General features: G+C 35.8%; 1 protein-coding gene across 4 annotated transcripts in view; it reads left to right on the plus strand.

Annotated features, from left to right (window-relative positions):
• The first annotated feature begins 552 nt into the window (after window positions 1-552).
• The window catches only part of ATG5 (autophagy related 5), a 124,535-nt gene continuing 99,437 nt past the window's right edge, over window positions 553-25,650 (plus strand). For 2 of the 4 annotated variants that reach the window (XM_059176971.1, XM_059176974.1), the window contains exons 1-3: window positions 556-698; window positions 8,882-9,026; window positions 17,496-17,623. In XM_059176971.1, coding sequence (XP_059032954.1) covers window positions 8,919-9,026; window positions 17,496-17,623 — 236 coding nt within the window. In that variant the 5' untranslated portion in view covers window positions 556-698; window positions 8,882-8,918. Of the gene's footprint in view, window positions 699-8,859; window positions 9,027-17,495; window positions 17,624-25,650 lie in introns of those variants that run through there. The other 2 variants (XM_059176972.1, XM_059176973.1) reach the window with 2 other exon arrangements.

Below are 25,650 nucleotides of genomic sequence, written 5' to 3' on the forward strand. Positions count from 1 at the left end.
ATGTATAGTCTTCTTTTATTAAATACCGCTATTAATCCCTGCTGTGGGTCTGACAAAGTTGAGAAGACCAAATGAGAAAATACTTTGAAAACCATTTTTTAATATTATTCTGTGAAGCCAGGAAAGAGAGGCTGTAGTCAAGTTCTGCGAGGCACCGTCTCAGCTGTTCTGAAAGTCTCTACTCTTGCAGAACTTACATTAGCCTCCAAGACCAATGACTATGCCCAAAGCACGAGACTCCCTAAATGGGTATTAAGCTGAAAACTTGCCAGTGGTTTGATGCCCCCTATTCGAGCGCTCCGCTCTGTTTGCGCATGCTCAGGAGCGGCTCGGGCCTCCTCCCGGGGTTGGGCGGAAAGCGGAGGGTGGAGTGCGGGCCACGTGGGATCCAGTGACGTCATCTCCGGGCGCCGAGAGTGACTGGACTTGCTGTGGGCTTCCAAGGCCCCGGGGCGCTGCGGGTTGTATTGGCTGGATACCGGAGGGCGGAAGTGCAGTAGGGCTCTGCTCCGACCTCCGCGGCGCTGCCTTCTGCGGCTGCGCGGGCTCTCGGGACTCCAGGCTCGCGCGCCTCTGCGGGACAGTGTGTTAAGCCCCCTGCGCCGGCGCCCTACCAGAGCCCGGGATCCGAGCGTCCTCACCGGTGCGGGAAGCCGGAGAAGGAGCTGGCGTTTCTGGTAGGGTGTGTGTGATTGTGTGTGTATGTGTGTGTGTGTGTGCGCGTCTCCTCGTCTTCCTAGTGTGGGGAAATGCCCGGAGGAGAAGGGCTGGGGAGGTGTCAGGTAGGTGTGGTAAGAGGGAGGGGCGAGTGGCGGGCTAGAGGAGCGCTCCCCCGGGCGGCGGTGGCGGGTGAAGGTGGTTCCTCCGGGGGAGGTGGGGTTGGCCAGACGCCGCCCCCGAGGACCTTGGGCAGGCCTGAGGGTGTAGCCTGTGTGATCTTTCTGGGAATATCTCAGTTCCTGATGAAAGTAGGAAGCGTGGCGTCTTATCGCAGGCTCTGGAGTTTAGTTCAAAGACGTGTGCATTTTTCGTGGAACAGTTATTTAAATTGTAATTATTTTACAGGCAGTTCGATTCTATCCAAATTTAGTGGGTGATTCCTCCAGTTTATTTTCTCAACGGCATTCATTCTCATTTTTCTAATAATATCTTTATTATTATTAGAAATAATAATATTTAGTGCTGACAAAGTCGTTTTCTGTTGGCAAAGAACTTTCACATCCTTTATACTTTGGATTATTTTCAAATCATACCTGAAACTGGAGGAACGTAGAGAAACTGGATTGGTTCTAGATTTTTCTCAAGGGTGGTGAGGCACAGCATGTCTTCAGCAGCAACCAGAACTCAAGGGACTGTCAACAAACATCGCTGAACTTCCAAGGCCTTCCAGAATCCACGTGATAAATTTCAGTCTTTTGAGCTGGGTACTTGGATTTGAACTGAATTGTTTGTGATTTCCATAGATGGATTTGTTGGATGAATTTTGAATTTGAAAGTAAAGATGTTGGGCTGAGGGTAGCAGTTGAGGTGAATTTTAGAGCTTTATGCTGGATTTTGAGTATGTGTTCTGATCTTCAAAGGTATACTGGTTAAAACTGGGGGAAGTGAATGGAATGGTACTATATGACTACGACTGTTTTTAGAATAATGTACATTCTCAAGTGTAGGTTTGCTTTATTAATTTAATAAATACTGAGTGCCTGTTATGTACCTCACACTGAAAAAAAGTAAATATAATAGTAAGCAGTGGACAAAACAATAAAAATGCTTACCATCATGAAGTTCACTTGGAGGGTGAGAGGGAAAGATATTAATGTAAAAATTAATTTTAAAATATCAGGTGGTGAAAGTGCTAGAAATAATAAATTTGTGAAGGGTAACAAGGAATGTTGGTGGCCTGCATAGGAAATTGCTGCGGTGGCTTTAGAAAAGATATTTGGAGACCTAAAAGTGATAAAGAAGGATTTCATGTGGATGTAGTTGAATGAACCATTAGACCGATCACAAAGTCCCTAAGGCAGGAATATACCAGCTAGTTTGGCTGGAACTGAGTGAGCAAAAAAGGGGAGAAGTAGCTAATCAGGTTAGAATGGGGCCAGGTCATATACAGCCTTGTAGGACTTTGTTAGAACTTTAGTTTCTGCGTCGAATGGGATGATAGGATTTGAGTAAAGGAGTAAACTCATCTGCCTTAGATTTAGAAGGATTTTTCTGATTGCTATGTTGTCTGTCTTTTAGGAAGGGCAGAAATAGTGAGACCCCTTAGTAGCCTATTTATCCAGGTTTAAGGTAAAGGTGACATGGATCAGTGTGATAATAGTGATGATGGTGAGAAATGGCCAGGTTCTGGACTTGTGTCTAAGCTAAAGCAGGAGGTATAAAGAAGGGTCAAGGATGACTCCAAGATAGGTGGCCTTAGCAATAGTTATCACTTTGTGGTTTGGGGAAGACCACAGAATAACAGGGAGGTGAGGGAGGAAAGTCTGAAATCATTTTTTGTTTGTACATGTTGAATTTTTAAATGAAATGTCCATATTGCATAGTATCTATAAAACTGGAGTTTATAAGAGAAGTCTGGGATGAAGAGATAAATGTGGGAATTGTTAATGTATAAATGATATTTAAAAAGTCATGAGAGATCTCCAAAGTGTGGCTCAAGGACTGAGTCCTTGTGCACTTCAGCAGTGGCAGGAGGTGGAAGAGATTTAGGAGCTATTCTCCCAGGATGGTGGTTGGGCCATTCATTAAAACCCCTGTTGATAACCACTCGTCCTTAGTAACAGCATAGAAGGAAATAGAAAGCTAGCTCATTAGCTGTGAGAAAGTGAGAGAGGAGATGCGAAAATTAGAGGAGATAATGAAATGGTGATCTAGGACAGATCATGTGATGATAATGAAATAGTGATCTAGGAGAATAAATGGACTCTGAAAATGTAGGCATGCTGGTCAGTACTCAGGGCCTACTTTTGAGGTTAGTGTTCATGAATTTAAAAGGAGACCTGCCAGCATAGATTATTTTTAGATGTTTTCAAATTTACTACCAGTAGTTATTTGATATTTTAAGTAGTTTCTAGGTAGTTGGAGATTGTGTCAGCAGAATAGCTTCAAGTAATAGGTTAGCCTTTCTTGATTTGTAGTGTGAAAGAGTCTAGTAATTGTGCATTATATTTTTATTATACTTCTTGTGCTGTTTGCTAAATATTGTTGGCTGGCAACCTGCTTTGTTCCAGGCCTTGAGTTAGTTGCAGAGAATGCTGCAGTCAGGAAATGGCCCTGTCCTCCACAAGCTTACTTCGAGTAGACTGCATCATGGGTTGTGATTTCTATGCTTCCAAAATATTGCCTTCTAATTGGATGCATGGTCATGAAATTGTAGTGTACGTATGAGAGGGGGAAATAATCTTGCAAAATAATGAAATTTACTGATTTTAAAGAATGATTATACTGATTTGGAGAAGAGTTAAGGTGGAAAATTTTCTTAAGTAGCTAGTGTAACTTTAAAATTTATATATTTTATACATTTTTTAACTGTTTCACAAAAATTCCAGAGCCTGCTATGTGCTAATTATGCTAATATTGAGGATATAAAATAAATATGACTCTGCTTCTGCTGTCAGTGAACTCACAGTTCAATGTGAGGACAGGCAAGAGAGAGATAAGATAAACATAACTACAGTGCATGGTTATAACATGCTATTATAGAAGTAATTAGATTGGAGATTGCTTAGTGGAAAGCTTCCCAAGGAGCTGATGTTACGCTGACTCTTAAAAGAAGAGTAAGAATTGGCCAAAAAGAAGAGGACCAAGGGTGTTTAAGGAGACAGGTCATGGAGGCGTGAGGAAATCATGTATTAAGTACATATGTCATTTATTGAGTGGTCACTAGTGCTAACCACCTAACAGCCCTGTGAAATGAGAATTATCTTCTACAAATATAAGGTTCAAAGGTGTCGGGATACTAGGACACACAGCTTACAGGTAGAAGTCTGGGTTTAAACCCATGTCAGTCTGATTTTAAAAACCCCTTAACTATCTATCTGAATTGCCTGCTGTTGGCATTTAAATCTTCCTTGTCCTTGTTCGTTATCCTTCAGCCAGTTTTTCATTAACTTCTATTCATTCTTCCTTGGAAAGACCTCATATCTGTCTTTCATCTATCCACTGCTACCAGTATAGGTCAAGCACTCATTATTTTATGCCTTAGTGTTGAAATTGCTTCCTGGCTACCCTTTCTCTGACTTGAGATCTCCTTTTGTGCACTGTTACTAGGTAGTTGTTTTAATCTCACTGTTATAAAACCTTACAGGCTTTGTAGGCTTGTTCGATGTAATTGAGAACCCACAGTCTTCTATTTGGTATGCTTCATGATCTAGTTTCACTTTACATTTATGGATTTGACAGTAGAGAAATAATAATTGCTATTATTTCTCAGCTCTTAGTATGTGTCAGTACCATGTCAGAGAGTCTCTAGATTTTTTTTCCCCCCAGAACAAACTGGTGAATTTCAAAAGTGAGGAAACCCTTGTAGGAAAGTGACTTGCCTGGGATCCCAGGTGATAACATGTCACTGTGTCAGCTCTTTCATTATCTACTACCCCTCCCAACACAGTTTCCTAAAAAATTGTCATGTACATTGCTCCTGCGCGCTTTCTTCCTTTGTTGATGCTATTTTGCCCTGCTTGGAGTATCTTTATTCCATATTTTACCTATTGAATATTATACCCATTCTGCGTATGCTCATTCTTTTTTTTAATATTCTACACATTCTTTAAGTTCCGTATCTTTTAAATTCTTCCCTGAACACTATAGGGGATATTAATATTTTTCTTCTTCCTTTCCACCCTATTCCCCTATGAAAGCTTTCATAAAATAGCATTTAATTATAACCATGGACATTTTGGAGTTGGAAGGTTGTTGGCAACTTGTATGACATAAATGAAAGAATATGAGATTGGAAATCAGAGATTAAAAACCTTTGCTGTAACTTTATAAGTGTTGTAAAAGTGAAAGTGCAGTGAGAAAAGAAAAGAAATGTTTCACTTGAGTTATGCATAAAAGAAAGGCTGTTGGGGTGCCTGGGTGGCTCAGTTGTTAAGCGGCTGCCTTTGGCCCAGGTGTTGGGCTCAAGCTCTGCATCGGGCTCCCTGCTTGGCTGGAAGCCTGCTTCTCCTTCTCCCACTCTCCTGCTTGTGTTCCCTCTCTCTCTCTCTCTCTCTCTGTCAAATAAATAAAATCTTCCAAAAAAAAAAAAAGGCTATTTTGAGCTGGGTCCTAGAGAATGTTTAAGTCAGAAGACAGGGTAGGGAAGGCTGCTTTAGGGTAAGGAGCCACCAGCATGAACAAAGCCATAGAAAAGATATGAAAGTTTATGGTATGTTTACTAGGTTAGGAGATAATATCTTCTGGACAATGCCTGAGGTTTTTTAAAAAAGTTGTTATTGTCACTACCATCATCATCTTGGATGTCCTCAGCATCTGCCACACAGTTGGGCATAGGAAATGACCAAATATTGATTGACTCTATATTGAGTGTTAATAGAAGTGTTCAATTTAAAAAAAAAAAAAGATTTATTTATTAGAAAGAGCAAGCCCATGCAAGTATGAGTGGGAGGGTCATAGAGGGAGAGAGAATATGAAGCAGGCTCTGCCCTGAACATGGAGCTGGACATGGGACTCAATCTTAGGATCAGGTCCTGAGCCAGACCAAGAGTTGGATGCCCAACTGACTGCGCCACCCAGATGTCCCACCATGTTTAATTTTGAGACATGCTCTTGTTGGTTCTGTAAATTATGATAGATACTTCATAGTACGTATTATGGGCATTGTCCTAAGTGCTTTACATGTATTGATTTGATTTTTGTTACGTATTTTATGGGGTAAGTGCTGTTATTCACATTTTACAGATGAGAAAGCTGAGGCACAGAGAAGTTAATTGACTTACTTGAGGTCACAGAGTTGGTGATAAAGCTAGGTTTTGAATCCAGGCAGTCTGGCTCCATATTCTATATTTTGAACCCCCATATTGTAGTGCCTCTTAAGAGTTAAATTCTGTTTTTCTGCTTCTGATTTAAAAAATACGATTTAATATATCCTTTAGTTGTATCAGTGTATCAGCTGTTTTTTTGGGATGTTGTTTAGTTAAGTGTATTTGCATGCTTTTTTACATAATTCATTATACATGAATATTTATTAATATAGAAAGACTAACATTTTATGATGCTATAAATTTGGATCTGTGTAGTTTGACACAGTGACATTGTTTGAAGTTTTCATAAATCTATTTAGAGATTTCTGTTGTTTTGTAAAATTTGTATTGACTATCACATAGCACCTTCAGCTGCCTTGGCTCAGTCAGATCTTCCCTTGAGGTCCTGTAAGGTATATATACATAAGAAACAGTGCTATATGGGAAATAAGGTACTGAGTTCTGTACCTAAAATCCTACCTTAGAACTTTGGTAAAGTCTTATGTTTACCAGAGTTTTGCAGTGGGATTTTAGGTATAAAACCAGTAAAAGGTAAGTCCATACTTCCATCATTGTTGGGGAGAGACTCCCAGAAACAAAGAGAAAAGGGAGACGTTGGTCACTTCTTTTTATTGTTTCTGACACATGAAAGGAAGAAGCAGAAGACAGTGCCATGGAAAGAAAAAGCAGGGTGGTCAAGTGTTGTCATTGGGCAGAGTAGAGGGGAGAGAGGGAGCCATACCCAAATCTATAATATTTTTATTTATGATAACCCCTCCCTGTTGATAAACAAGATTCAAATGGTGTCTTGGAATCCTTCTTGAGAGGATAGTGGTTGGAGAAGGAAAGAACTTTAAGTGGCCATACCCACTTTAATTTTTAATTTTCCTTTGAATTATATTGTCTACCTATTTTTTTCTGAGGCAGAAAAATTATCCAGTGTGACAATATTGATTAGAGACTTTTGGCTTTAAAATTGTATTTAAATGTTCTTAAAATCTCTTAGGAAAGGAACTCTTTGTCTCAAGTTCTTGTTCTTTGTGAGCTAGAGAGGAATCTTAGTTCTAGCTAATGGTTAATTGGGTGTATTATAGTTAAAGAAACCATTGCTTACCACCGGTTGTATTAGATTAGATTTACTTATTTGCCATAACTTGGATTTCATTATTCTTTGTCATCAGTAGATTTATTCATAAAGAACAAGATATTAACGTAATCTAGAAATAGCGAGGTCTTTTCTTTCAGTATTATATTTTGTGTTATATGTAAACTTGGAAATTCTCCGCAGAGAAACTCAGTATGTTGTTTGAATTTGAAGTGTATCAGGGTGGAGTTATATGAAGTGTGAACGCTTGTATCACTTGCTTAAAATGGTGACTTTTATGGATGTACTTTAACAAAAATTAAAACTGCATTATGCCAGAAAGAGCACTAGACTCGGTTCAGTAACTCAGTGACCAGATTTGTTATCCTGGTTTCACTGTTACTTTAGTGGTCTTGTAATGTTTATCCTGGTTTAACTGTTAACTAAGTGCTCTTGTGATGTTGGACAGATTTTTTTCACCTCTTTCAGTTTATTTACCTGTAGATAATGTTGCATCCAGTTGACTTCCAAGGTGTACTTAATTATAGTGATACAAAATTCAGAACTCTTGAGTTTTTGTATCTTTGACAATCTTTTTTTTTGAATGGCAATCTTGATGTGCTTGGCATTGGTCAGTGGATGAGAAAAGAGAGAAAAGCTCCTTGAATAATTCAGTGTTAGTAATTGGTATTTGGCTAAACTGATATGGTTATTTAAAATATTGCCATAGGATATGCTAGTCAATGAAAGATGGGAGATGTGTGTGTGTGTGTATCTATATCTTAAATATCTATATATATTTTATGTAAGATATATATCATATATCTGTGTATCTATATCTTTGTACATATATATGTAGAAGGATATGGAATCTCAGTGTCCAGGTCCTGACAGTGTTTATTTCTGCATTTACTCATACTGTATATTACACTGTTACCTAGTTGTGAAGTATTAGTACTGGAAGACACTTGGATATTACAGAGGTCAAAAGCCATATTTTTCCATCATAGCCAAAATATTTCAGTTTGCAGATTTAGTGCTATATATGTGGGATAGAGAATACTTTAGTTAGTGTAGAAACATTTACTACTACTCCTGGTGGTAGAGGATTGGAGCTGGGTTTGCAGAGTGGGTAGGATTTGAAGGTGGGAAATGAGCGTATTAGGGAGAATGGTAAGACAGAGAGCAAGGTATTTAAATGGATAGTTCTGCTAGAAAGTTTACAAAAAGAAGTATAGTAAATAAGATTGGAAATATTGGTGGAACCAAACCGTGGACAGGATGAAATTAGAAAGAAAATAGGTCTATACAAAGTTTTTTTCCAGGATATATGTGTGTGCGCACAAGTGCATATTTTTTTTTCCCCAGCAAAAGCAAACTATCTAGATGGAGAAGGAGAGGTTGAATATATTAGGTGGGGCAGGGATAATTGTGGGGATAATAGTTTGGAATTGGGCTATAAGGGACCATAAGGATATAGATAAACTTCACTTTAGATGAGCAATAGACTCTCCTGGGGCTTGAGAGAACGTTACAAGTATAGTTTCACTTTGGCTGTAGTTCATTAGGTGCATAAGTTAGCACACGTTATTTTGAATTACTTCTATGATCCTTTTAAATAAATAATAGCTCTGCATTTATAATTTATTTGTGCTGATTTTGCGTTCATTCTAAAGAATGTTGATCACACAGTTTTTTGAAATGAATGATTGTTAATGGCATCCATTTTTCCTATAATCTTTCTTTGTTCTAGAACATGTTCATTTATCCTTGCAAGGATCTAACTAATGCTCTTTGTTTTATTTTCAGTTTGGCTTTGTGTGGAAAAAAGAATATAGCCTATATGCACTGCTTTAACCACTGGAAGAATGACAGATGACAAAGATGTGCTTCGAGATGTCTGGTTTGGACGAATTCCAACTTGCTTCACCCTGTATCAGGATGAGATAACTGAACGGGAGGCAGAACCGTATTATGTAAGTATGTTGATGATGGAAAATGGGATATCTGCCTTTGTCCGTTTTTGTAAATGAAGCTCTAAGAACCTGGAGGCTGTAACCCAACATTTTATATACAATTAATACTTGCTGATTATGGAAAAAAATTAGAGAACACATATCAGGAAAAGGAGGGAAATAAAAATTACCTCTAATCCTACCACCCAGAGGGGAAAAACTGCTGTTGATGTGTTGATTATGGGACCTCCTTGACGTTCTTTTTTCATGAATATATACAATTATAAGTTATATTGTTATAGGAACAATTTTGAAAGTAATAGGCTCAGATTTGGTTCTTCTGTATTTAAGTGGTTCCAAGCAACTATTTACTAAATTCCTTTTTATAGCTCAATGAACATGTGAATGTGTGTGTTTTCATATGTTGATAAGCTAAAGTGTGTTATATAAAATACATAATAACAAATTACTGTATGTAGACTTGTAGGTTTGAACTAGTGTCATCTGTTCTAGAAAGCAATATCAAATATCTTGTGATTATAACCTGCTCATTTTCCTTTTCTAAGTGCACATATAATCCAAACTTGAGCATCTGTCAATCAGAAATGATAGTATTTTGCTTTTTTTACTGAATAGGCCCTAATAGACAAAGGCATTCTCAGTTGTCATTATTTTAGTTTTGTCTCAGGTACACATAGTATTATTTACCTAGGAATATCTGGAAAAGTGAAGATTTATTTGTGGTGTTGGACTTTCTTGTTTTGCTTTAATAAAGCTTGCCCTTTGCTTTCTCCCTTATCTGTTTGAGGAGTAACACTGCTCCTCAGCCTGCTCCAGCCATGGGAAGTCAGACTGATGGAGGAAGCTACTTAAGGAGCCCCATACACTTACTTTTTGGGTATAGGAGCGCTTTCGCTTTTCTCTGTGTATCCTCAGCATCTGGCATAGGTCATGCAAGTTGTAGGCACTCAGTGCATGAGAGTCTCATATATTCACGTTGGGATTTTGTTTTAAATTGTCTCTTTGGGTTTTCTTACAGAAAATAATTTCAGAGAAATTGGGCAGTCTTTTGTTATTAGTATTAAGGTTATCATAACTGAATATATACTTTTGAGTCATTTTAACTTTGGAAATCTCGACAGTTTTCTGCTTTTAGAAAAATTTCCGTAGTTAAAAACCAAATGTCACAGTTTATTTTTAGAAGAATTTCACTTGCTAGGTATATTTTTTTTCCTTCTCTTTCTATAATATATGTTAGGATATCACTTATGTTTTGTTTCCAAACTAGTTTCTGTTAGTTTAATTAAAACTTTAGCCTCTGGTGCCTTTCTAATTATAACTAAACAAAAGAATATATGTGTCTAGTTGGTCAAAGTGGCAAATATGAGAAATATGTAATTTAAGTCTGTTTACTTTTAAGTCAAAATACAATGTTTGACAGCTTCTTGTAGTTTAAAAAGAATCCAAGTAAAGAATATATTTTTTCTTCTTTATGTATGAAATCTGTAAAATATAAAAAGTTTGTTGTGAGAGTGGAGCGTTAAGTTGTTTTCTAGCTGTCTCTAATTGAATTGAAAATGGCAATAAGTATTGGGGATATCTATAGGAGGAAGAAAGCTCTTTTGTTTAACTGATAATTTTTTTGAAATACAGTTTCCCCTAATTTTTCACCCAAAGGAACTTCATATAGTAATTATGACTATGTTTTTGAAAAATATCAGGTGACAGGCATATAAAAAATACTAAATAAAAAGCTACAGTTTAAAACCATGTGGCATCACCTGTATTTTGCTCTTTATATACATACATACATAATTAAATATAAATTACTACTTGCAGGAAGAAAATACAGGAAAACCTCAGCAGTGGTTAGTCTTAGAATTATAAATGAGGATGATAGTGACAGTCTGGTTTTGGTTTACATGTGTCTTAGTTGTAAATTACGCTTAAATGTATTTTTAATTGTGTTACTTTATAATGATGATAGTATTGTAAAGATTCCAGATGAAATGAGGTAAAAATATCATAACCTAGGAGGCAGTAAACCTCTTTCCCGGACATTCTCAAAACTTAGGTGAGGTGATTAATAGGATTATCACTGTGGCCTGAAAAGTCCACTCATGTTCAGGTGGTTGTGTAGAAAGGATAGGTGAATGAAATGTAGTTGTTTTTTTTTTCTTTTTCTAAAAGATTTTATTTTTAAACAATCTCAAATCCAGTGTGGAGCTTGACCTCATGATGTTGAGATCAAGACCCTGGCTCTGATTGAGCCAGCCAGGTGCTTCTGTAGTTTATTTATTTTATTTTATTTTATTTTTTTAAAGATTTTATTTCTTTATTTGACAGACAGAGATCACAAGGAGGCAGAGAGACAGGCAGAGAGAGAGGAGGAAGCAGGCTCCCCGCCGAGCAGAGACCCCAATGCGGGGCTCGATCCCAGGACCCTGGGATCATGACCCGAGCCGAAGGCAGAGGCCTCAACCCACTGAGCCACCCAGGCGCCCCTGTAGTTTATTTTTTATAGCGCTTATTCCTTGTTTCTTAGAAACGAGGTTTAAACATATTTACTCATACCAAATTTATAAATTAAATTATTATTCAAAGAGTCTGTTTTCCTATGGAAAAGAATATTAATTTAAATACATTCCTATTTCTGCATTTTGATTTGTTGCCTCTACATAATCTCCTTTCAGCCTATATCCCATATCTATGTCAGAGCATTGTGTCTTATTTTGCGGGGAATATTAGGAAGAAAAAGTGTTAGAAACTAGGCAGTCTTTCGGTTTCTGTTGTTTTTCTTACATTTATTTAAACTGTTGACTTTCATTTAGATTATCTAATGTAAAAGCATACATACCAATATGCATTCATATTTTTGACTTGTTACAAGAGAAAATCACTCATAAATCTGAGTGGACCCTAAACATTACACAGTGGTCCTTTTATGTTTCCTTAGCTCTCTCTGTTCTTCTCCAAAACTATTTCTCTGAGCCCTGGCCTTATTTTTCACTCTTAACAGGTAACCTCACTTCCTGCTTCCTTAACCTTCTGGCACCAAGTCTTCTAAACACATCTGAACTCACACATATTGACGACTGCTCTCATAGTGGAAGAGGTGTCCTTCCTCCAAGGCAAGCCCTCGCCTTCTCTTTCTGCTCTGGATCCCATCTTCCCACCATCCTCAGGAAGATGGTGGTTTCTCATATTCTCCTACCTCCACCCCTGCCTTCTTTCTTTTCCTTTCATCTTCTACCTACCAGCTCCTTTTTTGCAACATTTATATAATCTTACATCCTTCGTACCCTAAAACAATCCTCTGTTGACCCCATCTCTCTTTCAGTCTCTTGCTTTCCATTCCTGGCCAGACTTATTAAAAAGGTGGTCTCCTTCCCACCTCCCACTTACTTTACTGGAATCACAGTTTCATTCTACTCCAACAGAACAGTCTTTGCTGAAGTCACTAATGACATCTTTTTTGCCAAACTTTGAGTCTGTTTTTGACTTTTCATTTGCTTGATCTCTCAGTGGTGTTTTAATATTGTTGTCTGTTTTCTCCATTTTGTGGCACTGTTCTCTCTTGCTCTGCAATGTTTCTTAATTCTGGTTTTGCTTCTATATTTCTGAGGGCTTTTTGGACTCCTTTGCCAGATCTCTTTCTTTCTGCTTGTTTCTCAATGTTGACATTCCTTGGGGCCTTGCCTTTTTTCACCCCCCTTCACTTTATCCCCTCTGGAGTTATCATCCATTTTTATCTCTTTCTTGAGCTAAAACTCCTTGTATTTATTTTGACAACACCCAAGATTTTTCTCCTGAACTCCAGACCTATGTGTATGTCTGCTGGATATCAAACTGAGTGTTTTGAAACTGGACACATCATCATTACCTCCACACAGACTGGTCATCTGCTATAATTCCTTCCTCTTTTTGCAAGTAGACCTAGTTAATTAATAACTCTTAACAGTAATTAAGAAAGGACTCATCCTTGTTGCTTACTTCTCCTGTATCCCAGGCATTCAGTTAATAACTTAGTCCATCTGATTTCACGTGTCAAAATATCTTTGAAACTTACCCGGTTTCTTCCATACCCATTGCTACAGCCTAGTTTAGACCACCATGTAAAAACCGATGGAATTTCATAGTATTAAGTAATCTCCCTAGTTTCATTCTTGCCCTCTTTCCATTTTCAGTTTGCAGTTAGAGTCATCTTTTCAAAACACGTATCTGGTCCTGTCATCTGCCTGCTTAAAACCTTTAGTAGCCTTTCGTCATCTTTAGGATCCTTCGTGTAGTTAACAACTTTCTCCATGACTTGCTTCTTTAGTACTGTTCTACCTCAACCCTCTATACTACTGTCATTTTCAACTTATGGTTCCTCATTGTGCCAGTCTTTGTCTTTCTAGACTCATTCCATGCCTTCTTGCAGTTTCCTCTATAATGAGCAGCAGGATCTCCCACATATAGCTGCTTCCTCTATAATCTGCAGCAGAACCAGACATCCACAACACCCATGTTTGAGTCCTCTTTACCTCCTGGCTGTTGCCTTAACGTAGACATCCTGTCCAGGTTTTTCCTAAGCCCCTACATGAAGTTAAATTCCATTGCTACTTGCTCTTATAACATTCTTTATTTCTCCTTTCACTCACCACATTTGTAATTTTGTTTTTACTGACTACCTCTCTAGCCTGTTAGCTCTGTGAGAGCAAGAACTCTTGTCTCATTCAGTGCTCTGTCTTCATTGCCTGGTGTGATGCCTCACACATGGAACAGAGTTCTAATATATTTTAATTCTATATTCATTCTAGGTTTAGAAGTCCCTAATTTTAGAATTTAAAATTGCTGGAAAAATTAGGATTTGGTATAAAAAGTAATATTACAGCTACCTGTTTCAGAACCAAAGTGATGTATACAGCTATATGAAACATATATTCCTTACAAGCTGTATAGGGAAAAAAAAGATCTTGTGTGTTAGTACTCACTGAGTTCTTGATATTGCTAAATCAAGAATGAGAGAACAATAGATTGCAAGTAGCTGGCAGTTGCCCCAAAGGGGGATAATCCTTTTCATATTGAGAGAACTTAACCTCAGAGACATTAATGGAAGTGAAATAGGCCAGACACAAAAAGACAGATAGTTCATTATTCCACTTATATGAGGTATCTAGAATAGTCCAAAGGTCCTGGGGAGAAGAGTTGAGGGAGTTTTACTAGATTAATTGATACAGAATTTGAGTTTGGGTTGATGAAAAATTCTGAAGATGGATAGTGATGATGGTTGTACAACACTGTGAATGTATTTAATGTCAATGACTGTACCCTTAAAAATGGCAGATTTTATGCTAGATATATTTTACCATAATTAATTTTATCATAATTAAAAGAAAGTAAACCAATGAGATACACATAAGAAAATCAGTGAGTGGTACTATCTGAATATAGACAGTAGGATGATGTCATTTTACTTTTTTTTTTCATTTTTACTTATTAAGTAGATAAGTTATATCTAATACAGTCATTCTTAAATCTTAGTGTTATTTCTGAATGCTACTACAGGTATTTATGTTAGTTACAATTTACTCCAACAGGCTAATTTAGAATAGAAGATTCCAAGTATATTTCAGTATAGATTGTCTTAAGAATGAAAATTCTTTATTAGTTATCACTTTTGGCTTTATGTCACTTAATCTTTGGGATCTGTGATTCATTCAGCAAATATTTATTGTGTGCCTACTATAAAGCAGACACTCTTGAACATTTGGAATGTAGCAGTGAACGAAACCAACAAAAATCCCTGTCTTAATGGAGCTTACATTTTAGGGTTCCTCATTCCTTATTGTGAAGAAGTTTTCATTTCATGAAGATCATTTGTGGACTTTATAGCAACTTTAAACCCTACGCATGTAGTACAGCACCCAAGAATCAGGAGCTGCTATCTATGCTCATCAGTTCTGATGTGTCTTTCCTCTTTTTTTGTAATTTTTGTAGGTTAATATTCTCTATAGGATATATTACTATTTAATGCCCAAGAGACATTTGAGGTTAAAAGTTCTGGACTTACTAGTATAGAACTTACAGTTGACAGATTACAGTTGATTCTTAACATAGGCTTGAACTCTGTGGGTCCACTTATATGCTGATTTTTTTTACAGTTCAGTACTTTAAATGTATTTTCTTTTCCTTACAATTTCTTAACATTTTCTTACTTTTATTATAAGACTACAGTGTAAAATACATACAAAATACCTGTTAATTGACTTTGTTATTGGTAAGGCTTCTAGTCAACAGTAGACCATTAGTAGTTAGGTTTTTGGAGAGTCAGCAGTTACACATAAAGATTTTGAACTGTGTGGTGGTTTGGTGCCCCTAATTACCACATTGTTCAGGGGTCAGCTATGTACTTATTTATTTAAAAAAAAATGGCTGATTGATTATGCTGTTTTACTTTCTTAGGAAACATCCATGTTACATCTATATTTGATTTTGTCATTTCCAATTTTAATGAATCGTTTCTTTGCCATTTATTTAATAGAATATGATTTTGACAAGTTTTTTAAACTGCCATGTAAACTAGAGGTGATACCATTGTCTGTGAAACAACTAGTGCTTTTTCTTGTACACTATATTAGTTTCCTTTCTTCTTTCCTAATCCACATTCTAGTTGTTTCTTCATAAAGGAGGAACTTACGTTTTGTTGAATCATCTTTGCTATCCAAAAGCTTGTTTCTAGTATTAGTAAGTTCCTTCTCTTCCATACTGGAGCATGCCAGCTACCTCCCACCCCCTGTGCCCTGTTGTCCCCAGGACCACTGTCATGTTCTCTTGCCTAGTTGGAGCCTGTTAATCTTGATCTTCAGTGTTTAAATATTAGTTCCTTTACCCAGAATATTTCTCTTTGTATGTATTCCGCAGCCCCATAATTCTACTTGATTTACTGACCAAAAGACATAATAGCTGAATAAACAGCATGAAAAATGATGCAGAATTAGTCTCTCAAATGCAGCTGAAAGAAAGTAATAAAACAGTTTTACCAGCGAAAGACAGAAGCTTAGCAAAGCAAGAAATGACTAGGGTATCTCCTGGGAAAACATAAATTTTTGCCACTTTCCTCCTTTTGTCCACTCATGTGTTCTTTATAAAATTCTAACCAGTTTTCTTAAATGTTCTCTTATGTTTTCTTTCTGTATATCTTTGGTGGGGGAAAAATAATGGTGGCCTTCATAACTATGCCAGTTGAGGCTAGTCCAACATTCCTTCTCAGACTTTTCTCTCCAAAGTCCAAGTAGACCCAGGCTCCATAAAGACAGGATTAAGGGAGGAGCTGGACAGTGGCAGATGACCAGTCTACCAGCATTATACCTTAAACTTGTGCCTTATTGCCCTTTAAATGTGTGGCTCAACAGTCAGTCATCTTTTTTTTTTTTTTTTTAAAGATTTTATTTATTTATTTGACAGAGAGAGATTACAAGTAGGCAGAGAGGCAGGCAGAGAGAGAGAGGAGGAAGCAGGCTCCCTGCTGAGCAGAGAGCCCGATGCGGGACTCGATCCCAGGACCCTGAGATCATGACCTGAGCCAAAGGCAGCGGCTTAACCCACTGAGCCACCCAGGCACCCTCAACAGTCAGTCATCTTAAACTTACTTCTTTCCTTCAGTTTCTTGGTTAGTAATAACCAAAATCTGTTCTGACTGATTCCATACCTTTCTCATTTTTCCATTCCTTCATGCCCATCCCTTCATGTAATATTTCCTTAACAGATTTCCAGTTTATAATCTTATCTTCTTTATATCTACCATGGCTAGAATATTCCTCAAATACTGTTTCTCACTGTGCCATTCTTTTATTCATTGTATCGTAGTGGGCCCCTATTCATCAAATGAAAATTTCTGTTTGATCTTTAAACTTTAAAGTCTTTTCTGTTGCTGCATTGAAGTATTTTTGTAAGTACTTTTTATGAATTTATTTTTACCTTTATTTTAGCCTCATATAGAAGAGGTGTTCTTCATCGCAATTAAGCTAATACATGGTATATTATCAAAATAGGATGGACCGATTGAGAAGTCCCGATTGATAAGTGAGGAAGTACCTTAGGACTGAGTTGATTATTTTCTCATAATAGTTTAATTAAATCAGGTGAATCATATCAATTTTTAAGTTAAATTTGATAGACATAATAGGTATCCTAAAGAGCATGACATCTGATTACATTTGTATTTTTATGTGGAGAAAAGTATTATAGAAAGATTGTACGTAGATTTGTGTTGTTTATTCTGGGTACTTATGCTATAAGCTCTACTTAAAGTAATGACCTCAAAAGAAATTTAAAACATCTTAACCTTTAGCCTTTGATTTGCTTTAAAAAGCAGTTGACTTTGTGTGGAATATTCAAAATAATGCAAAGAACATGGCTGTTTTTCCTTAAAATTCAAAGACCTATTTAGTATATATTTTTTTGAAAAATAGTAAATAAATACGGTTTTACAAATTTTCATTTCAGTTGCTTTTGCCAAGAGTAAGTTATTTGACGTTGGTAACTGACAAAGTGAAAAAGCACTTTCAGAAGGTTATGAGACAAGAAGACATTAGTGAGATATGGTTTGAATATGAAGGCACACCACTGAAATGGTGAGTGAATTTTTCTGCATTATTAAGCATTGAGTATATGCTAGCTTTATGAAGGTATAGTGCCCTGAAGCAATTTTTAAAAAGTTATATAAAGAAATAAATCAGTAGTCTAGCTCATATAATACACTGAATTTTAAACTATTGTTCAAATATTTTATTGAAAATATTTCTTCCTTCTTTTGGATGCATGGGAGACCGGACAGATTTGTATATATTTTCAACAACAGATTTTTCAGTGACATAATAATAGTGTATTTGATTATGGTTTTTTTCCCCAGACATATTTAAGACTCCCTAATGAATAAGTCAGTCTGTGACACTATGCAGTTTTGCTTCTATCTCCAGAATTTTTATGACAGATCTTTGTATACCCATGATTACCTAAAGTGGCATCTTTCAAACTGATTGCCACATTCAGTGCCATATGCACATTTTATCTAGCCTTGGCTTAGTATTTAAAATACATTGATTTCTTTTTTATGTGAAAAATAATTTTGATATTCTGTCATTCGTAAGAAACATATTGAAAGTAAATCCTAAATCTGGGTTTATCCATGTATGGATGATGTATTTTTGTACTTCCTCTGTTACTGGGAGTTTTATAAATTGCGCTTCCAAAAATATTTAATGAAACTGGAGAAATTACAGAGAAGAATATAAAAAATGGTTCAAGGTATGCTGGGATGTAGGTATTGAAATGCTGCTATATGAATGTAGTTGAATGAAAAAGTCAAGAACTTAAATATGAACACTATAAGTAGGTTTAAAGTGGGCTTGCATTCTAAATCTGGAGTATTAATATGAAGAGTTTTAAAAGAGACTCACAGAAAAGGAAGCTGGGAGATGTTTAACAAGTGCAGCTGACTTGAATATAAGCATTACTTAGAAGTGAGGGGTGAACTCTTGGAACTCACCTCACGTGGCATTCCCACAAGTGAGTAGATTTTTCATAATGGTTTAGAAACATACAAAGTGATATTTTTTATTGATTTTGGAAGCAAGGAGATTTTGTATTGAGTTATAGGTCACATATCTAACCTTTTGAGGCATTTCTGGGAAAGGATGGCGAAGTTCTTTATAGTATTCATTTTTTAAATAACCACTGTTGACAAGTTTCATGATCATTTATCAGATTCATTATGACGCTTGAATAGTTTTAGACCTCAGGCAGCATAGATAAGTCAATGTTTTCTGTTTCTTTTTATTTCTCAGAAGAATTGGAGGTTTTGGAATGGGAAGGTGGCTTAAAAGAAGTATAAGAGGAGCGAGGATCAGGAGAGTAGAGGGAAAGGAAGGAGGGGGAAAGATTGTGGGTGAGTAGCAGTAGGATCTATCTATTCTCGACAGTTCGATCTGTTATTATATAGTTGAATATTGAAATTGTATTGCTCTATGTGTATCAGTTATATACACTTTATTGTTAAGAATTCATGTGACTGACAGTAGGCTTTTCAGTTTTATTAGTGTAAAGTAGGGCTCTTAACAAGGGCTCTATTGACATTTTGACCTAGGTAATTCTTTGCTGTGGGAAGGCTACCCTGTACATTGTAGGACTTTTAGTAGCAGCCTTGGTCTCTGCCTACTAGAGTTAGTAGCATTCCCTCTAGTCATGGTTATAAAAAGTGCTGCCAGGTGTCCTGAGATGACGGGGTACAAAACCACCCCCAATTGAGAAACTCTGGAAAAGATGGGAAACCTCAGACTCTCTTCAGTAAATAATTGCTTGGTCGCCATCCTTCAGCTGCTGTTTTAATCCATCCTGTATGGTGGGTTTTTTTTTTGTATTTGATAAGATTTGTATTCTGTAAGTTTGTATTCTATATCAGAAATAATGTTTGGACCCATTTCTGTTACCGCAGGCTTAAATATGTCATGTTCTTTGTTAGTATTTATGTCTTCTGAGAATCTTTTATTAAGGAGTAAAAAAATTAAAATTATTTTTCCTTTTAGAGAGTTTATGTGAAAGTAATTGTATTCACATATCTTTGCTGTAGGTTTTGGGGTGTTAAGTTTTTATGCATAATGTCACTTTCGTGGTTATGTCTTGCTGTAAGCTCATTGTATTTCATGGCTTTTGATAAAACTTTCCTTTAGTACAGTAGTCCCTCTTTATCTTTGGTTTTGCTTTTTGTAGTTTCATTTACCCTCAGTAGCCACGGTCTGGAAGCAGATGATCCTTCTCTGACATATTGTCAGAAGGTTGGCAGTAGTAGCCTAACACTGGGTCATCGTGCTTATGTTATTCACCTCACTTCATCTCATCACGTAGGCATTTTACCATCTCACATTATCACAAGAAGGGTGAGTACAGTACAGTAAGATATTCTGAGAGAGAGCATCCACACTCATAACTGTTATTATAACTTTTTGTTATAATTGTTCTATTCGAAGTTATTGTCGTTAATCTCTTACTGTGCCTAATTTATAAATGAAACTTTATCATGAGTCTGTATGTATAGGAGAAAACGTAGCATATGTAGAGTTGGGTACTGTCTGTGGTTTCAGGTATCCTTGGGGTGGTCTTGGAACATATTCCGCTTGCATAAGGGGCAACTAACGACCATATTGTTAGCTACTCCTTGTATTTGAGGAAGGAATAGCTTCTAGAGGTATGAATATAATCCAGGACCTCTGGGCTAAGTCTTCATCTTTCCTCCTTTTGCTCCCAACTAGAGTAGTTTCCTCCTAGTTAAAGGAGTCATCTTCCTGTGTTCAAGAAGTCATAGGCTGTCAATATCTACCTGGCATTTAAGCAGTGGGCTTCAGATGATAGGATAATCATTATAGAGAAGCAGCTACCACTGAAGTTTTATAGGGCTTGAGACTTTTGAGACCATGCAAGTGTCTTAAGAGTAGAGGAGCATTTATTTGAGTAGGGTAATAACATCTTTCTTATACATGATTCTTTGGAGTTTTAAATACATTCCAGTGAGAAAGGAAATCAAACACCAGTTTAGATAATTCATAAAAGAAAGTAGAAAGAGCATAAACTGGTAATTACTTCTTACTCTTTAACTCCTGCTATTTGTTATTTATTATTACAATTGTTTAAATTTCTGCATGAGATACTTGGGCATGGACTTTTGTACCTTAAGCAGTACTACATAAGAGGTGCTAAGTAAATGTTTGTTCAGTGGGTGAATGAAAATGAGGCGGAAATAAACAAAATAACTTGTTCAAATGAGTGAGTAGGACCAGATTTTGAAAGTCTCAGTTTAATCTTCCACCATACTTGCTGATACTCTATTTGTTAATTGTCGTTTTCTTTGGTTCTGTATGGTCTCTCTAAATTGCTTACATTATTTATCCATATTAGAATAGAAAATTTAAGAATGGTGGCAAACACATAATGAGTACTTAGTATATTGTTGATTTGTAGAGAATCTGAGGGGGCTTTATTTGATTACCACTTTATCCCCTATAGTGCTTTGTTTCCTTAAGTTTTAAAAATTACATTGTAAATGGAAAGTGCTGATCTAACTCAAATGCAAAGATTTCTTTCTTTCTTTTTTAATTATTGGTAAGAGTGATTTGAGTTGATTAGTCAGCAGAGGGTGCTCTAACATTGCATTTTAAAAGGTAAAGGTTCCTTTTTACTGTAAATCAAGTGGTCAAAGTTTGTATTTTTTACTTTTATATTAGAATTATTTTAAGAGAACAGTTTCTGGTTCTTCTAAAGAACACTTTGTATGTATGCCTTAATACTGGTTAGCTCTTATAAATTTTAGAAAAAGCTTTTCTTTTTGTCAATTATAAAAGCAAGTATCTCTAATAGAATATTATTATTTTGTGTAAACTGACTTATTTTCAGGAATGGTTGGAAAGTAAGAAGTTGAAACTACTTTTTGAATAAAAAAACAAAACAAAACAGCAAGCATTGATGATCTTAAACATAGACATAGCAGAATGACCCAGAATTTAATACTGTATCTATCTGATTTCAAAAGTAAATTTTAACAAAATTACCTCTTAATTATAAATACTGTGCAGGTTCTTCTCTCTTATTGATTGTCTTTTCCTAAGATTGAATTTCTAAAATTTTATAAATTCTGTAAACTTGAATTTTGAAATGTGACTTACTTAGCATTTGAGGTAGGTAGTATCCCTTGGCTGTTTTTGTACTTTTTCATGCATAAGAATAGGTTTAGAAAGCTGTGAAACATAGTACTAACTGTACTAACTTACAGATGTTCATGTTTGTTCCATAGGTAAAGCAAGGCAAAATTGATTGTAAACATTAGATTACCTTGGTGTACATTTGAGTTGTACCCTTTTTCTTTTTTTATTTTTTTAACAGTGGGGCTTGGACTTGCGACCCTGAGATCAAAACCTGAGCTGAGATCAAGAGTTGGATGCTTAAGGTCGTCTGGGTGGCTCATTTGGTAAAACGGCTTCCTTCCCTGAGTCCTGGGATCAGGCCCCTCATGGGGCTCTCTGCTCAGCGGAGAGCCTGCTTCTTCTCCCTCTCCCTCTGCCTGCCTTTCTGCCTACTTGTGATCTCTGTCTCCCTCTGTCAAATAAATAAATAAACTCTTAAAAAAAAAAAAAAGTTGGATGCTTAACCAATTGAGCCACCCAGGTGCCCCAGTTTGTACCCTTTTTTATTCAATGAAATATAATCCTGTTTCCAGTAAGTCACTAGGAGACTTACAGATAGGATGCCTTTATTTCAATGAAATGGAGTAGGACGATCATTCTGTTCTCTCTAGTATTTGGGGAAGCTTTCTTTCAATGCTGATGTTAGAATACCGCTTTGCTATCTGACTGCAGATGTTTAGACTACTGAGAGCACCCTTGGCTGATTTAGGAACATAGATGTTATTAACGATACATGTGACCAGTACGTGTGTATGTATTTTAGCAGTAATAAAAGGTAGAGAAAAAACACCTTATGCAAAGAAAAATGAAAATATTACTCATTTTGAGAATTGATTTTAGAAAAGACTAGAGCAATTAAGAAAGAGAAAGAAAACGAATAAAGTGTGAAAATAGACCTGACACTAACTGTTCTGGTATGGTGAATTTTTATAGGGCAGTAGAGTGAACCCTTACTAGTTGGGCCCTCTTCTGGAATATATTCCAGGTTCATATCCTTACGACTTCCTTTTCTATTAAATTTAGGTTAGATTGGCAGGAGTAGCGGCATAGAGATAAATGGTTACATTATGATTTACTTACACTTATGGCTTATGTGGTTTCTATGTTGTGGGTTAGGAGCCTCCTGACAAGACTATGTAGAATATCTGTTTAGAGGAATTGTACAAATTAGTACTTTTGAAACCCTTGATGTAAATTAGATTATAGTGTAAGAGAAATTCAGTACCTTTAATTCTTGCCAGTTCTGTTTTCTGTTACAGATTTACTTGCATATTAATAGACTAATCAGAAATAAGCAGTCTTGGAACCAGTTAATTCAGATAGTATATTTTTTTGGAGTTAGTATCCTTGCATCAAAATCATTCTGACATAAACATCTGCATTCAGCCACGTATAATCTGAACATGTAGACATTGATAATAGAAGGAAGTAAATAGCTCTTTCTACTGCAGTTTTATTTTTAAAGATTATTACAGGATAATTACTAGTTATTTAGAATGCTTTTATGTTGTTACTTTACATACATTTATAGTTAAATGTAAGTATTAGAAACCATAATATTTAAATTTCATCCTAATCTTCAGTATATTGGGAAAAAGAGTCATCATTTACCATGAGACCAGGGAAGTTTGAAAATATATATATATATGTAAGTTATTTTATAAATAACTTAGAGAAAAATACAGGAATAGTGTATGACAACTTTATTAGAAATTTTAAAAAGCATTTAGATAGAGCAAATTCACATTTACGCTTCATAGTTCCCTGGTTTTGAAGGTATAGATACCAGAAATGGGCAATGTCTTCTGAATGCAACTAACTACTCATTAGTTGTCATAAATTCAAATAGACCTCTAAGAGGTTTTAGTTTATTGTGACTTCTGGCTTTTCTTGCTTAACAGCAGTGCTTAAAGAAATTTTTAAACTGTTGACAAATCATGATTTTGTTGTAAAATACTTGTTTACATTAGTAAATGCCAATAAGAATGATCAGTTCAATACTCGTTCATTTCTACATCATATAATTCCTTCTAGTCATCTTTGGTACAAATCTGCCTTTAGCTCTTGCTCACTGTCAGATAAATTGCAGTGCACAAATGGCATAAAAGATGAAAAAATACTGTCACATCTTTTTAACAAAATGACTCAGGTTCTTGTCATAAAATATCATATGATGAAATTCTTGCTGTTGAATGACTAAGTGGATTAAGAATACCATGTCTTTAGAAATATATTGTTCATTCATTAGTTTTTGAATTGTGTAAAATTCACCTAGAATATTATCTAATGACTCATAGTCTGAGATTTCACTTAAGCAATCAATTTTACTACTGTCATTAAAATCCAAAGTACTGTTGTCTGTGTAAAAACCTTCTGATTTATGTAATAATTGTGTAACATCTTCCCTTGTCGATTTTCCTCTCCTTCCCATTATGCATTGAAAATTAGACATTTTGAGTTTTTAGCTATATTGATGATAGATAAAAGCAGACTCCAAAAGTGGTGTCTGCATTCTTACTTTATACTTCCTTGAAATCTGATGTAATATTCTAGGTGAAACAATGAGAACATGAAGAGTGCATTGTTATATCATCCTTCTATGGCATGAAGAATAATGGCATGCCACTATTCTTCCAAATTGTTACTAGTTTAGTGTTTTTTTTTTTTTTTAGCATAGTTGGGAATAATTGATAAATAATGATGAAATCATTCCTAGAATGATGAAATAGAATTCCTGGAATAGAATGAGGACTAGCAAAAGTCTGTTTTGTAAAATTACAAAGCATTACGTAGAGCTTGTACAATTTTAAGAAGTTCAGAGAGAAGTATCAGAATTGGATAGAATCTATAACTTTTCTCTAATGGAGTATTTTTGTTTTTCAAATTACTATTTTTGTTTTAGATTTTGACAGACTAGGGTTTTTTTTTTTTTCTGGGTTCTGAAGGAAAAATTATATTATTTAGGTAGTCCAAAATTTCCTGCAGTATTCATATTTGGTTATGAAAGATTCATAGTAGATGTGAACTTTCAAGTTTAGAGGTTTAAGGGTTATTATTAAAAGATACAACATGTATATGACTAAAACTACCCTGTTTCATTTTACTAGTAGGGCATTCATTCTATATTCTTTCTAAATAACATGATCTGTAGTGATTGATGTTTTCACCAATTGTATTATGTAGATGTAAGCAAACAGGACTAGTATTAATATTTGAATCTTGGTTAGGCAGTGTATTGGGTCATTCATTTTGAGGGGAATTAGGTGTATTTCCAAATTTTGCAGCTTCTGAATCTAGGAATCACTCACTAACATAAGAAAAACAGGACTGTACAAGACACCACGCAGTCCTCTTTTTGCCTCTTTTGCCTCGTTGCAAGTATTGTTTAATTGTTTCACTATTGTAGCCACTTTAGTTTCTTTAAAAGGATGATTTAAAAAATAAGATTTCTTTGTTGAAATCTGCAAGGTTTGCTTCACTGTAAGTAATATTTATATTTGGAAAGGTTCTCTTATTTAGGAAGTCCTGAATTTATTTTTGTAAAAAACTTCAGTCTGAGGTTGCAGAAAAATATTCAGTGACTTTGGAAAATGTTGATATGTTGTTATACAGAAAAAGCAGGTAATAGTTTTTTATAAAGGATAAGCCTAATCTGTATTTACATATGTATGCATAAATGAAAGGCTCACTTTCTATGGCATTAATATTAACCACAAAATAGATGATTGCATGCTTTTTAAGGTGATTTTCTTAGTTCTTAGAATTTTCTAATACTTAAAGAATTAAAAAATATGTTTATATAAGCTTGAAAAACCTGTTTGTCCAATGTGAATACTGGGATGGTAGTCAGATACTGCAGTAGTGTGATACAGCAGTGGTCATGGCTGATAAAAGATTCTTAAGCACTATCCCATTATGTATATTGGGGC

Source organism: Mustela lutreola, chromosome 6 (assembly GCF_030435805.1).
Source record: "Mustela lutreola isolate mMusLut2 chromosome 6, mMusLut2.pri, whole genome shotgun sequence".
Lineage (NCBI taxonomy): Eukaryota > Metazoa > Chordata > Mammalia > Carnivora > Mustelidae > Mustela > Mustela lutreola.